We start from the raw sequence: 14,086 nt of genomic DNA, 5'->3' as shown, positions 1-14,086 counted from the left end.
TCCTGAGTTCAATTCCCAGCAACCACAGTGGCTCACAACCATCAGTAATGGGATCCGATGTCCCTTTCTGATGTGTCTGAAGACAGTGACAGTGTACTCACATACATGAGATAAATAAAATAAAATAAAAAAAAAGACACCAGGAAGTGGAATGGAGCTGAATCCTATGCTCAAGGAGATAAGGATTAAGGGAGTGGTGACTTGGTGGCAAGATCCCACCCAGCTTAGCGTATTGTTTATGCATTTGCCATTGAACAAAGAATTGTTATATCCTATTAGGTGTTATTATTACTTGTTATTGTTTTCATTTGGACTTTTAATCTGGAATGAACTGCAATCCAGACATGTAGGGCATAGGCTTTTTGATCTGGATCTTGAGGCAAAGTGGCAATGAAATGGCCAGGCAAGGTGGTACATGACTTTAATTCCAGGAGACAGAAGCAAGCAGATCACTGAGTTCAGGGCCAGCCTGGTACAGAGCAAGTTCCAGGACAGCCGAGCTTAGGCAGTGAGAGAACTGTAAACAGAAAAGCTGGTAATAGAATAAGAGGGAGCCATGTTCTAGCTCCAGCAAGCAGCAGAACTCAGCAGCTTCAGCCATGTGGCTCTGACCCCAATTATAGAAGGGGCTACTAGGACAATTGATGCTGGCTAGCTGGAGCTAAGAAATTAGCAGTAACTAAGAAAAGACCAGCATCACTGAGGTGAAACCTCCTTGGAAGTGCTTTCTGAGAGCTCAAAGAAGCCGTGCTCCAGAGATAGCCAGGGTTGTACCTCGTGCTGCAGCTCGGCTTGGTAATGTATAAGAATCTCTCAGGTGGTACTAGTTTTGAAGGTATGAAGGGGTCACAGAGAGAAGCGGAGGCTGGGCACTGTGAGAGGCCATGGAAGGCCATTGGTGAAGGTGCAGCCTCAGTTGTAGTTGATGGCCCAGGACTGAAGGGGTCATGCAAAGGAGTTGAAGCCTGGCACCATGAAGAGATCCTGTGAGAGGCTATTGGTGAAGTCTCGTTGCAGCAGAAGACCCCAGTGTATCGGAGATGCCAGTGCCATGGGATGATCCCCAAGACCAGCAGTGGCAGTGGAGTGGTGTCAGCCTGAGCCTAGAGTGCTACGAGGGCAGAGCTGGAGAAGTGATGCCAGCCCTTTGGAGGAGCCCAGATCATCGTGTGTGGATCCCAGACATTGGAACAAGAAGCTGTACGTTTAAAGTTGCCTTGGAGACCCCAAGACATTACAGAGATGTCAGAGCCGTGGGCTATCTGCTGAGGAAAGCTGCTAACAGGGAGTGGAAGCAGCCCAGGAGAATGAAGTTTGTTGCAGTCAAGAAAGCTGAAAGGAGCTGGAGATCTGAAGACCACTTTGACATCAGACATGGAGATGCAGAGTTTGGAGTTTGCCCAGCTGGTTTCCTGTCTTGCTTTGGGGATTACAGTTAAGTGATTGGATGGATCTCAGAAGAGATCTTGAACTTTGGACTTTTAACATTGTTGAGACTGCTATAGACTATGGGGGCTTTTGAAGTTGGGACTAAATGTGTTTTTTATTGTGCTATGTTTAAGTATGGCCCCCAAGAGACTCATGTGTTTAAAGAAGCCTACAGGGTCCAGGCAATGGAATGTGATGGTTTATATATGCTCAGCTCAGGGAGTGGCACTATTTGGAGGTGTGGCCTTGTTGGGAGTAGGTGTGTCACTGTGGGTGTGGGCTTTTAAGGCCCTCACCCTACCTGCCTGGAAGTCAGTCTTCTGCTAGCAGCCTTCAGATGAAGATGTAGAACTCTCAGCTCCTCCTGCACCATGTCTGCCTGGATGCTGCCATGATCCTGCCTTGATGATAATGGACTGAATCTCTGAACCTGTGAGCCAGCCCCAGTTAAATGTTGCCCTTAATAAGAGTTGCCTTGGTCATGGTGTCTCTTCACAGCAATGAAACCCTAACTAAGTCACATAAGATTTCACTGTGCAGTCAGCCTCACCTTGACCCTGTAGTGATCCTCCTGCCTCAGCCTTTCCATGATGGTATTACAAGCAGCTGCTCATTGTCTCAAGAAGGAACGGGGGACGTGTGTAGCATCCATCTATGGACCTTGAAACTTGGCACCATGATGTACAGAGTAGGTGCTAACTCCCGTGGGGAGGTGGGAGCTAGTAGAGAGGAACTGCCGCTGGGAGTACCTGGTGTGGCCCTGCCTCTGCCCCTCAGTTCCTTCCAGGGTGCCAGTCTGGGAGCTCAGAGGCAACCCTCATAGTATGATGGTATGAAGGAACCCTGGGCCACGGCCACCTGTCCTTCCCATTTCAGACTTTCTGAGAAATTGTTTCTCATGGGCAGGAGGGGCTAGCTGGCAGCCGCACATGGCTGCCGGGAGGCTGAAGGACTCGTTGGTATGTGTGCGACTTACACTTAGTAAGTGTACAGACCATGTTCTAATTGACAGCTTTGGTATCCAGGAGATCTTTTTTTTAAAGATTTATTTATTTCATGTATGCGGGTACACGTCGGATCCTTTTACAGATGGTTGTGAACCACCACGTGGTTCCTGGGAATTGAACTCAGGAAGAACAGTCAGGGCTCTTAACCTCTGAGCCATCTCTCCAGCCCTGGAAATGGATTTTCAATTTTTATTTTTTGAGACATGATCTTGTGTAGCTTAGGCTAGCCTTGAACTCTTGACCCTCCTGCGTCTGCTGCCCATGAGCTGAGATCACACTCATACTTCACTACACTTGGCTGTTGCTGGCACTTTCTAGGTTCCCGCTGTTGGCTGCGGGCTGCATGCTACACCTGTTTTACAACCCGTGACCAAATGGGCTTAGATCAAGGAGGAAGTGCAAGCGGGAAGGAATGAGCCCTGGGCATGCGAAAGGCCCGCCTTCGAGAGTTAATTATCAACACAGACAACTCAGACACAGTTGGCAGCCTGCCATGGTAGAAAGGAATGACCTGTGAGCCATGATGGTGGGCTTTGATTTATTTTGCATTATTAAGGACAAAATCTAGAACCCCATAGATGCTGAATGAGAACCCTGCCTGATCATACTGCCTGAGCTTCTAATTTATTTATTTTTAAGTTAATTCATGTAAAAAGAATAGGTGCAGAAGCGTATGTGCATCGTGGTTAATGTTCCCATAGGTGCAGAAGCGTATGTCCATCGCGGTTAATGTTCCCATAGGTGCAGAAGCGTATGTCCATCACGGTTAATGTTCCCATAGGTGCAGAAGCGTATGTCCATCGCGGTTAATGTTCCCATCAGCCCCTGTTCGTCACCCTGTGCTCCTCAGTTGGCCCCACCAGCCATTTTAGAATATACTTTTAATCATTTGCTAAAATCCACATCTGTTTTTGCATCTGTAGAAATCTGTAGGTGCACACACAATTTTCTTGCTATGCTTAGGTCAGAACTCCTGGGTCTGAACTATTGGGCACCGCAGCCCCACAGCAGATTTCTTTTTGTTTTGTTTTATGACAGGGTCTCTATGTAGCCTTGGCTGACCTGGAACCTGCTATGTAGACCAGGCTGGCCTAGAAGTCACAAAGATCCTCCTACCTCTGCCTCCAGAGTGCTGGGATTGAAAAGAAGGTATGGGATCCCCTGGAACTTGAGATACAGTTCGAGAGCCACAGGATATTTATTTGTACTGGGAACCGAACTTGGGTCTTCTGTGCTCTCAACACTTGGACCATCTCTCTAGTCCCTTTATCTTATCGTTATGATGGTGATGATGGTGATGGTGGTGGTGGTGGTGGTGATGATGATGATGATGATGGTGGTGATGGTGGTAGTGGTGATGATGGTGATGGTGATGATGATGGTAGTGGTGATGATGATGGTGGTGATGGTGGTGGTGGTGATGATGATGGTGATGATGATGGTGGTGATGGTGGTGGTGGTGATGATGATGGTGATGGTGGTGGTGGTGATGATGGTGGTGGTGGTGATGGTGGTGGTGGTGATGATGGTGGTGGTGGTGATGATGATGGTGATGATGGTGATGGTGGTGGTGGTGATGATGGTGGTGGTGGTGATGGTGGTGGTGGTGATGATGGTGGTGATGGTGGTGGTGATGGTGGTGGTGGTGATGATGGTGGTGGTGATGATGATGGTAGTGGTGATGATGATGGTAGTGGTGGTGATGATGGTTGTGATGGTGGTGGTGGTGATGGTGGTGGTGATGATGGTGGTAGTGATGATGATGATGGTGGTGGTGATGGTAGTGGTGGTGATGATGATGGTGATGGTGATGTATGTGCCATGGTGTGCATGTGGACGTCAGAGCACTGCCTTTGGGAGTCAGTTCCTCCTTCCACAGTTGGCTCTGAGCTCTTCTGCTTAATCTTCCAAGTGCTCCTCCGGCAGAGCCGTCTTGCTGCTGCTCCCTTTTATCTGGCTGAAAAGCTGTTGCTCTCAGCAGATGACAGAGTTGTGAAAAAGTTCTTTTTTTAAAAACAAATTTTTAAACATAGCGAGTAAGAAACTAGGCCTGGTGGGAAGGCTCAGAGGGTAGGATCACTGGCTGCTCTTAAAGAGCAGCCCCCACATGGCAGGTCATACCTGTAACTCTACTTCCAGGGGACCCAGTGCCCTCTTTTGGCTTCAGCCGGCACCAGGTACACAGTGTCCTTACACACATGCAGGCGAACAGAACCCTCGTGCACATGAAGTAAACCGTAGAATGCTTGTAGTCAGACATGGTGGTGCAGGAGGCAGAGGCAGATGTATCTGTGAGTTCCAGGTCAGCCTAGTCTACATGGTCAGTTGAGGCCAGCCAGGGCTACGTGGTGATTCTGTTTCCAGAAAACACGCACACAAGAAGAAAAGCGTATAATTTTTCCTTTTATTGGATATATAAATAAATAGAAACCCGCTATCCTAACCCTCTTCCCCTGCTTCTATGAGGATGCTCCCTCACCAACCCACCCCTTCCCTCCCACCTCCCTGCCCTGACTTCCCCTATACTGGGGCATTGAGCCTTGGCAGGACCAAGGGTCTCTCCTCCTATTGATGCCCGACAAGGCCGTCCTCTGCTACATAGCCATGGTTCCCTCCATGTGTACTCATTGGTTGGTGGTTTAGTCCCTTGGGAGCTCTGGGGGTTCTGGTTGGTTGATGTTCTTCCTATGGTGTTGCAAACCCCTTCAGCTCCTTCAGTCCTTTCTCTAACTCCTCCATTGGGGACCCCATTCTCAGTTCAGTGGTTGGCTGCAAGCATCGGCCTCTGTATTTGTCAGGTTCTGGCAGAGCCTCTCAGGAGACAGCTGTATCAGGTTCCTGTCGGCATGCACTTCTTGACATCAGCAATATTGTCTGGGTTTGGTGTCTGTATATGGGATGGATCCCTAGGTAGGGCAGTCTCTAGATGACCTTTCCTTCAGACTCTGCTCCACACTTTGTCTCTATATTTTCTCCCGTGAGTATTTTTGTTCCCCCTTCAAAGAAGAACTGAAGCACCCACACTTTGGTGGTCCTTCTTGAGCTTCACATGGTCTGTGGATTGTATTTGGGTAATCCGAGCTTTTGGGCTATTATCCACTTATCAGTGAGTGCATACCATGTGTATTCTTTTGTGATTGGGTTACCTCACTCAGGATGACATTTTCCAGTTCCATCCATTTGCCTATGAATTTCATGAAGTCATTGTTTTTGATAGCTGAGTAGTACTCCATTGTGTAAATGTACCACATTTTCTGTGTCCAGACCTCTGTTGAGGGACATCTGGGTTCTTTCCAGCTCTGGCTATTATAAATAAGGCTGCTATGAACATAGTGGGCCTGTGTCCCTGTTATATGTGGGAGCATCTTTCAGGTGTATGCCCAGGAGTGGGTAAAACCTATAATTAATTGAATTCCTATTATGCTGCGCAAAGTACTCTCCTAACCCTGGATATAATTCCATATTCCCAAAGTAGTTAAGCAAGACAGGCCTTATCTTTCACAAGAGTCAGATGGGAATCAGACGAGTATCTAAAGCCTCACTGTTACTCTTAACCTGGGCTGGAGTTGGCACTTGGTGTGTGTGTGTGTGTGTGGGTGGGTGTGTGTTTGGCCTAACACCTAACCCCGCCCACAAAGCTCAGCACTGTGGGACTGTGCTCGTCCCTCAGTGTCTCATTATTAAAGGTAGCCCATCCCCCAGTCAATGTAGAATGTGGATAGAGTTTTTGTTGTGGTGGTGTGAGTTCCCTTAGATGTTAAAGAACATTCCAGCAGGGCTGGGAATGTAGTTATGGAGTCCATGTGTAGCTGTGAGACCCCCAGATTGGATCTGCAGTACAACATCAACTAGGGGACTGGGGGCGACACAGTAATAATCCCAGCGCTTGGAAGGTGGAGGCAGGAGGACCAGAAGCTTAAAACCATACCCAATTATGTAGTGAGTCTGAGGCTATCTCGGAATGCATGATACCGTAAACAAAACAGAGCAAAAGCCAGGTGTGGGCTTAGGCAGGAGGATTGAGTTCAGGTCAAGCCTGGGCTACACAGTAGATGGTGAATCAAACACATACACAAGCAGAAGAAAATACGAAGAGAAATGGAGCCACAGGTACTGGGAGCCTGGCTTGGGTCCAGATCAGCCAGGTGTAGGCTCCTTGTCATCTTCTGCTGCTCAGTGAAGCAGTGACAGCAGGGGATGCTGGCAGGTCCCTGAGTCCTAATGGGCTCCATCAGCTGTGACCAGGGGATGCGCCAGCACCTGGCAGTGGGTGGAAACGTGAACTTAGTGAGTTTTGTGGAGAATGTGCGTGTCTCCCCCACGGCATGTTGAGGGTCTGTGTGCTTCCCTCCAGGCCCTCACTAGGACCACCCTCATCTGGATTGATGTCTTTGTGTGCTTGGACAGTGGCATCGCTTCCTGAAGATCTGATTCACACTCCCTTCCTTCCCTCCCTTTCTTTCCCCCTTCTCCTTCTGGTCCACGTGGCATCTTTTCTGCCTAGCAACAAGATGATTGCTTTTTTACCATTAGGATGTGTGTGTTTGCATTTGTTTATTTTGTGGGTAGGGCATGTGCACGCACAGTGCATGTGTGGAGGTCAGAGGACAACTTAGAAGAGTGTTTTCTTCTGTGGTGGTAGCAGCAGTTGATTAACCCTCTAATTTCCCCTGCAGCTGCGGCGTGAGTTCCTTGATACCCCCTACCCCTAATGTTGTGGATTCTCCAATGAAAGGCACACACACACACGCACACACACGCGCACGCGCGTGCACACACACAGCCTTATCTTTAATATGCCTTTATCCGCTCAATGGCTGGGCCACTCTCAAACTTCCACATTGTTAATGCCTCCCCTCCAATGCTCCCGAGTTATTACTTACTAAAATCTGGATTCCATCTTGGCTGCCTTAGACCCAATGGAAGGGTCCCGTAGGGCTGCTCTTCCCTGGCTCTTAATTGATTCTGCAGGTCTCAAGTCTGATCCTTCTGCTTCCCAGGCATGGGGGTACTAAATCCTTCTTTCCCTCTGTTCCCTTGCCAGGAGAAATCTAAAGTCCCACCTCCATCTCACTGTCCAGCCATTGGCTAGCGGCAACTTTACCAATTAGAACAACTGAAGGCAGGGACTGACATCGTCTTTTTTTTTTTTTTTTTAAATTTTTTTTTAAGATTTTTTTTATTTATTCCATGTATGTAAGTACATTGTTGCTGTCTTCAGACACACCTGAAGGGGACATTGGATCCCATTATGGATGGTTGTGAGCCACCACGTGGTTGCTGGGAATCGAACTCAGGACCTCTGGAAGAGCAGTCAGTGCTCTTAACCTCTGAGCCATCTCTCCAGCCCCCGACATCGTCTTACAGGCAGATTCTCTTGTAATTATTTTGGGAACCCAATTAACGTAATACAAGCAATAAACCAAACCCACAACAATAGTTAAGCCCAGTGAATTCCCACATTCAGCAAATTGGGATTTTATGGAATGGTTTGTTGGGTCATCGGTGGTGGCCTGTAAGAGGAGGAGGAGGGTAGATCTTCCGGAAGCACCCAGCTTGGGGGAGGGTTTGCTGTTTCCCTCCACTAGACCACAAAACTTGGTTGTGTTGGTCACTGCAAGTGTTCACGGTTCAGCTGAGGACCTGGCTTGTGAGTACTCAGGATGGCCTGTGCTTGAACCCGGACACAGAACTGTGATGACCTGCCTGGTCTGTTCTCAGCGCTCAGCAAATAAGGTTCAACTGAAAGGCAAACTGATCTGTGTTGAAATAAATACGCAACTTTGTTTCCAGGGACTGGACAAGCAAGATAACTGGGGTTAGACTTGGCCTCTGTCGTTCTACACTCAGTTAACTCAGGGTCCTTGATTTACTGCGCCCTGAATGTGGTCCTGCGGCACAGCAGCTGTCCCTCCTTCAGATCAGCCTCACGTGCTGCCATCACTGTCCGGCGTTAGACTACCTCATAGAAGGAAAGAGCAGGAGGGTCCTGAGTATGTTGCCATTTGTATACCGTTTTGCTCCAGTTGCATATGGCCTCTGGGGAGGGGCTGGAGTATATATATAACCTGGGAAGATTGATTCACCAGGGGATACATCATATGACCATGCTGGGCACAGACCGTTCCATGTGACGGCTTTGGGATCACCCACATTCCTGCCAGAATCCTTCACCCACGTTCTAAGCAGGCCCAATTAACTCGCTGGTCTCTCGGAGCAAACTCTGGGACCCTGGGAGGAGGGGTAGACTTTACATCTTCCTAGGGACAGGTTTAGTAGTGGGACTGTAAAGGAAAAGTTGAGGATCTTATCCTAGTGTTTGGTACTCTCAGGACCTGGAATCTGACTGCTTTTGGTTTGTTTTGACAAAGACGTGTGGAAGTCGTGACCCTGAGCATGCTTTGTTCTCCTGGGTCTCCTGTGGGTGAGTTACAGGGATGCAGCGCTCCTCTGCCTTGGTACTTTGTATCCAATGGGCTTCCTGGGGTGGATCCTTACCATAATGAAATTGACTGGAAAAACAAAATATTTAGTCTCCTAGCCAATTACCTAAACAATGTTCAAAACACAAACACCAAAGCTGTCCAAGTCTCTCAAGAGCCTGGAACTTGGCAAGCAGTCAGGCTGATCCTGAAGCCTGGGAGCCTGCCTTTCTCAGTCGTTCCAATCCTGGGACAATATGCGAACCATCATGCTTGGATTTTTTTTTTTTTTGAGGAGGGAAGGGGAGCGTTTTTTTGTTTTTTGTTTTTTGTTTTTTTGTTTTTTTGTTTTTTGCTGTTTATGAGTCAAGGGTGCGGTCTGTCCTGGTGAGGAAGGCATGACATCAGGAGGCCTGGTGAATATGAGGCATCACATCACATCACATCCTTAGTCAGGAAGCAGAGAAGGATGAACACCATCTCTGGCCTGTTTACCTGGGTCCCGAGGATTGAACTCAGGTCCTCATGCTTGAGAGGCAGGCACTTTACTTAGACTATCTTCCCAGCTCTAGCCTTTTGCTCTATAGCACAAATTGACGGTAGAACCATTTCATGCTTAAAGCTCACAAGGCTGTGCCTAGCAAGCGCAAGGCCCTGGGTTCGGTCCCCAGCTCCGAAAAAAAAAAAAAAAAAGCTCTCAAGGCTGATGTGAAATCCGTTTTATGTATGAGCTCTGGAAACTTTGAACCAGTGTCCTGCTGAGCAATGGTTGGCTTTTACTGCTGGTGTTTGGTTTACACGAACATCTTGGTTCTTTGTGTACACACGCGCGCGCACACACACACACAGACATGCACACACACACACTCACATACACACACATACACACACTCACGCACAGGCATACACACAGACACGCACACACATACACACACACTCACACACACACTCACACACTCACACACACACTCACACACAGGCACACACACACTCACACACACAGGTACACACACACACACATAAACAGACACAGAGACACACGTCTATAGGTTGCTAAGGAATAACAACCTGATTACTTGATACTCGGACCTTCTTATCAAAACAAGTCAAAAACCTGCAGGAACAGTAAACAGAGATGCTCTTTTCATGGCCCATTAGCTGTGTGGCACACAGTGTTTTCCATGGACTCCGCTCCTTTTATTACACCTCTGTGGGCGTGTGGCGTGAGCGTGGAGGTCGGGGGACTCTCAGGAGGAAGTTCACTGCGGGTTCTGGGAATCGAATTCAGACGGTCAGGCTTGTGCAGCCGATTAGCCATCTCATCAGCCCGTAGATACAGGGTGAAGGGGTGTGGAAGACTGAGGGGTACAGCAGTGTTCTGCATGTGGAGTGCTCTGCCGCCTGTCAGTCCAGTCTCCTGCCTCCCTCTGCTCCTCCCTTCCATCTTCCCCCACCTCCTCTGTCTTAGCTTCCTAACCACCCTGTCAGGTGACAGGGCTTCCCCTGGTGTCCCCCACCATGGCCAGTGTGGTGACTGCCTGCCAGCAGGCATGTGGCGAACGTGGAGTCCTCGGGGCTTCTTGTGTGGCTTCTGGCCTTAGAACAGCGCAGTGGCCAGCAGCAGTTACCGGCTATAGCACCTGTCGTATCCCAGCATGCCCCACGGAGTGAGGATGCTATTTTTAAGGAAGAGCATTGTGTTTCATCATGGAAATTTTGAGCGTCTGAGCAGGCAGCTCGCCGTGCCGGCTCCGCTTCCGGGTCCCGCTACACATGGACCCCGTGGGCTTAACTCTTGCTCCCCAGCATCCTACCTGGTCCCGACCTGCAGGAGGAAGGGGTAAAGGAGGGTCCACAGCGGACCAGCCATTATGTGAGTCACAGCAGCTATATCTGGCTGGTTTTACTTCGCACGGTGATATCGCAGGGGCCGGCAATCTGGGAAATTCCTCCTCCCGGCCTGTCCAGGAGCATGGAGTGGACGTCGTGTGTGTGTGTGCGCGCGTGTGTGTGTGTGTGTGTGTGTGTGTGTGTGTGTGTGTGTGTCTTGGCTTCACTGTAGCCTTAGGGGGCTGTGATTGTCAAGTCCCCTGTTTGCAAGCTCTCCTGAGACAGGTTCTCACCATGGCTTTACCGTGCTGGTGGTAGGGCCTGTCCTTTTCCCTCGGCTCCTGTGAGACCCCGGGTCAGGGTCGGTGCCAGCGACCAGTGCTTTTGGGAGGGCTGGCCTAGGAGTGGCAGGCACACAGGCCCTGCTCCTATGGCTGGCTATTGGCCCATCGCCAGGTTCTCTAGGTACAGAGACATGGCCTTTTCTGCTTTGTGCCTTTAACATTTACTAAAAAGAGAACAGTTGGGGGCGGAGAGAAACACCCCCCCCCCACTCCCTACTGTCCTTTACCTAAAAATCTCGGTAGAGCAGGGACGGGATCCACACGGGTGAAGGTCGGACCTGGCTGTGGGCTTCATTCTGCACCCCCTGCTCTGGTCTGTGAAATGTGCAGATCGTAATTCTCACCGAGGTATAGGAGGCATCTCGGCTTAAATGTGTCTTCCTTTTAAGTGAATGCTTCTTGGAAATAATGTTGGGCCCCAGGGCTGCATTGGTCACTTCTTGACTGTGTGATTAAATACCTGACCTGGGCAGCGTAGAGAGGAAGGCTTTACATTCAGTCCCTTTCGGTGGGAAGCCATCGCAGAGGAGAGTGAGGCAGCTGCCCACTGTGTCCAGTCAGGGAGCAGAGACCAGGAAATGGCTGTCCCTCAGCTGGATTTCTCCTTTTGTTCAGTCTGGGAGCCCATGATGCTGTCCAAGCGCTCCTGGTGCCGCTCATGTTTAGGGTGGTTCTAACCAACCATCTAGAACCTTCCTCACAGACACACCCAGGGGCATGTTTTCATGGTGAATCTTCTCAAGCAACCACCACGGGCACAGCACCTTGGACCACTGCATCTCAGGTCAATGAAGGTTGGCTGTTACTCCCAGATCGGATGGCTGTGGCCCTGCCCTGGCCAGAACCCTTTAGAGAAGAGCATTGTGAGGAGAGTGGACAGATGTGGGCGTGGCTTTGATGGTGCGGGTGTGGCCTTGATGGTGTAGGTTTGGCCTTGATGTGAATCTCTGGCTTGGGCATTTGTGGGCATGGCCTTGATGGTGTGGGCATGACTTAGATGTGCAGACGTGGTCTTGAGGATGTGGGTGTGACTTAGATGTGGGTGTGACCTTGATAACATGGGCGTGGCCTTTAAAATTACATGGGCGTGGCCTTGATCTTGTGGGTCTTATCTTTCCCACAGGTGCTGTGAGTGGCTGAGATGTTGCGGTGGAGGGGAGCCCAGGCCCCGTACTGTCTGGTTGGGACACCCCGAGAAGAGGGACCAGCGGTACCCTCGAAATGTCATCAACAACCAGAAGTACAATTTCTTCACGTTTCTTCCCGGGGTAGGTGCAGCCACGTTTTTCTTTTTCCACCATGGCTCACCAGTCTCAGCAGACTCTAGTCCCTGTGGTAGAGGTCCCGAGTGTTCTCTCTGCTCTGTTCACCACTGACCCTTCCTATTCCCTGACCTGCACCAGCAAGGGATGTCCCTGTCTTCAGGACCACTCCTGGTTCACCGTTTGGAGACAGCATTAGAGTCAGGAGTCAGGATGGCAGAACAGATCATCAGTGGGGCTCATGGTGTTTCTCTGCATCACTGCAACATTGGGGACGAGTCTCAGGAGGTATGCGAACTAAAAGTACAGAGAGAAAAGTTTAATCCTACCATCAAGAGAAGGAATTTATTTATTTATTTATAAATAAATGTTTGAGGAGGGCTGGGGACAGAACTTGGTACAACCATAAGGACCTGAGTTTGCATGTGTAGCACTTAGGTAAACCAGGGGATGGTGACACACAGCTGTAATCCCAGCATTTGGGGAGGAGATGGGATTCCTGGGGCTCACTCAGTGGGCAGTTTGTCTAACCAGTCATTGAGCTATGATGAGGACACTGAGAGACCCGTCTCAAAAAAAAAAAAAAAAAAAAGAGGGAGAAAATGATTGCAGAAGACACCAGTGTTGACCGCTGGTCTCCCTGCACACTTGTACACATGTGCACACACACGGCAACATGTAAACACACATGCCCACAAATGTTTCCAGAGCCCTAACACTTGCCCTCCGTCCTGCATGAACCTGAAGCCATGGACAGACTCATCACCACTGATGAGCGTCTGTAACTTCTAACTTTTTTTTTTTAAAAAGATTTATTCATTTATTATATATAAGTACACTGTTGTTGTCTTCAGATACACCAGAAGAGGGCATCGGATCCCCTTACAGATGGTTGTGAGCCACCATGTGGTTTCTGGGAATTGAACTCAGGACCTCTGGAAGAGCAGTCGGTGTTCTTAACCGCTGAGCCATCTCTCCAGCCCAACTTCTAACTTTTTTAAATCTATTTTTTTTTTTTTCGGAGCTGGGGACCGAACCCAGGGCCTTGTGTTTGCTAGGCAAGTGCTTTACCACTGAGCTAAATCCCCAACCCCCTTAAACCTATTTTTATTTTTTTTTTTGGTTCTTTTTTTTTTTTTTTTCCGGAGCTGGGGACCGAACCCAGGGCCTTGCGCTTCCTAGGTAAGCGCTCTACCACTGAGCTAAATCCCCAGCCCCTAAACCTATTTTTAGTGATGGTTTTTAAACATTTTTTTTTCTTTTTCTTTTTTTCAGAGCTGGGGACCGAACCCAGGGCCTTGTGCTTGCTAGGCAAGCGCTCTACCACTGAGCTAAATCCCCAACCCCGTTTTTAAACATTTTTAACCTCCCTTTTAGCCCACCACCCACCAGAGGTAGTGGGAAAGAAAGGATGGGGGGTGGGGAGTGGACCTGTTTTTGGAAAGGTTCTTTGGAGCAGCTCCTATCTGTGTTGTCTGAAAATCGGCAGTTTAGTTCAAAGGTCAGCAGAGGCAGCTCCATCCACCCGCAGACACTTGATGGATACAGCAGCAGTCCAGTTTAGTCGAGTCGGGACAGCAAACACAAATCAGCCGCGGTGGCACGTCCTAGCAGGGACAGCCAGGCCTCAGCCTCGGCAAGAGCGACAGGCATTGCACAGCTCTCGACAAGAGCCAAGCTCGGCCTCCATCACTGTGAGTCCCGTTTACACCCTCTAAACACCACGTGTCCTCCACGTGTCTGCCTCTACGTGTGTCTGTCTCAGTTGACATCTCTTTGTCAATCAGCCTGGC

The 14,086-nt window shown here is 49.3% G+C and overlaps 1 protein-coding gene across 6 annotated transcripts in view; it reads left to right on the top strand.

The window, feature by feature from the left end:
• The window catches only part of Atp9a (ATPase phospholipid transporting 9A (putative)), a 107,229-nt gene that overhangs the window by 17,456 nt on the left and 75,687 nt on the right, over positions 1–14,086 (top strand). For 3 of the 6 annotated variants that reach the window (NM_001427018.1, XM_039106727.2, NM_001427017.1), the window contains exon 2: positions 12,155–12,299. In NM_001427018.1, the coding sequence (NP_001413947.1) occupies positions 12,155–12,299 (145 nt within the window). Of the gene's footprint in view, positions 1–10,561; positions 10,731–11,960; positions 12,070–12,154; positions 12,300–14,086 lie in introns of those variants that run through there. The other 3 variants (NM_001427019.1, XM_039106731.2, XM_063284688.1) reach the window with 3 other exon arrangements.

This window comes from Rattus norvegicus, chromosome 3, assembly GCF_036323735.1.
Source record: "Rattus norvegicus strain BN/NHsdMcwi chromosome 3, GRCr8, whole genome shotgun sequence".
NCBI lineage: Eukaryota > Metazoa > Chordata > Mammalia > Rodentia > Muridae > Rattus > Rattus norvegicus.
The sequence above is the reverse complement of the archived record's forward strand: the minus strand, read 5'-3'. Positions and strand labels throughout refer to the sequence as shown.